Source organism: Trypanosoma theileri (genome assembly GCF_002087225.1).
Source record: "Trypanosoma theileri isolate Edinburgh chromosome Unknown TM35_Tth_28_V1, whole genome shotgun sequence".
NCBI classification, from domain to species: Eukaryota; Euglenozoa; class Kinetoplastea; order Trypanosomatida; family Trypanosomatidae; genus Trypanosoma; species Trypanosoma theileri.
Window position 1 is genome coordinate 63125 of NW_021639870.1, and position 1358 is coordinate 64482.

The 1358-nt window shown below is 35.9% G+C and overlaps 1 protein-coding gene across 1 annotated transcript; it reads left to right on the forward strand.

Annotated features, from left to right (window-relative positions):
- Positions 1-154: 154 nt before the first annotated feature.
- TM35_000281250 (putative vesicle-associated membrane protein) lies at positions 155-802 on the forward strand (the record flags this gene model as incomplete). The annotated part of the gene is made up of 1 exon (XM_029028156.1): positions 155-802. The coding sequence occupies one exon, from the start codon at positions 155-157 to the stop codon at positions 800-802; it is 648 nt and encodes a 215-aa protein (XP_028880475.1).
- Positions 803-1358: the final 556 nt, after the last annotated feature.

A 1358-nucleotide genomic window follows, 5' to 3' on the forward strand; every position in this document is an offset into this window, starting at 1 on the left:
TATTTATTTATTTATTTATTCTTCTTATAAAAACCTTAATTAAAGCCTGTTTTTTTTCCATAGGAAAAAAATAAAGAGAACAGAACAGAACAGCTAACAACTATAAGAACGAAAGAAAAAAGAAAAAGAAACGAAGAGAGTACAAGATTAAGATATGCCAATCAAATATAGTTGCATAAATGATGGCACCACACTATTGGCGGAGTACCCACCGGGTGAACAACCCAAATTGGCGGAAACCATGCAGAAAGTCATTGCCACTGTGCCTGCTAAAGAGTACAGACGAAAGACCATTGAAGATAAAGAGGGCGGTGTAAATTATCATTACATCAGCAACGGCGAGGGCCGCATTATCGCCTGCGTCACTACTAATGACATGCGCATGCGAACAGTCTTTGCCTTTCTGGAGGCGGTGGAGCCCCTCGTGCGTGGAAATGTAGGCCCGCCAGGCACGGAACTCCGCAATGGGAAGAAACTCCTTCAGCAAAAGATGGACTTTTATAATAATCCACAAAATGATAAAATAACAGCTCTCAATGATGACATTAATCAAGTAGTAGATGTCATGATGGACAATATGGATAAAGTCCTCGCCCGCGGGGATCGCATTGACACGCTTCATGAGAAATCCACCACACTAGCCGATCAGGCCCAACAGTTTCAACAGAGATCAACAGAACTTAAACGGAATATGTGCCTGAAAAATATGAAACTTACACTTATGATTATTGGCACTGTGGGCGTTATTATTCTTATTATTGTTCTTATTGCTTGCAAACCAAACTTCTCCAACTGCAAATAAAACCACCACAAAAGAAAAAAAAAAGAAAAGAAGAAGAGAAGAGAAGAGAGAAAAAAAAAAAAAATAGTGAATGTGCTCTGGCATTTCAGAGAGAAATACTGTGATGTGGCGAAAGGTAGGCCGAGTATATTATCGGTGGCGTGGAATAAAGATAAAAAAGAAAAGGAAATATTAAAGGGAATTATACACACTATGTGAGGGTTTCTTAAAGTAGAAAAGCAAAAAAAAAAAGAAAAAGAAAAAAAAAACAGATAAAGATGTAAGGAAAGAATCAAACACTGAGGACAGGAAAATCTTGTATACATATCAAGATGTATATGAAAATAGTAGTGGCAAAAGGGAAAAATAAAAATTTTCTGGATTTCTACGTCCTCTTTTTTTTTTTTTTTCTTATTATTATTCTTGCTTTCTATTTCTATTTTGCAGTACTGTACCTATCTGTCTGTATGTATGTGTGTGTGATTATATCCTCTATATATTTCTTTCTCCCTTTTATTCTTTACGGGGATGTCTGTTTCATTTCGTTTCTATATTGCTTTTTTTTTTTTCTTTATAT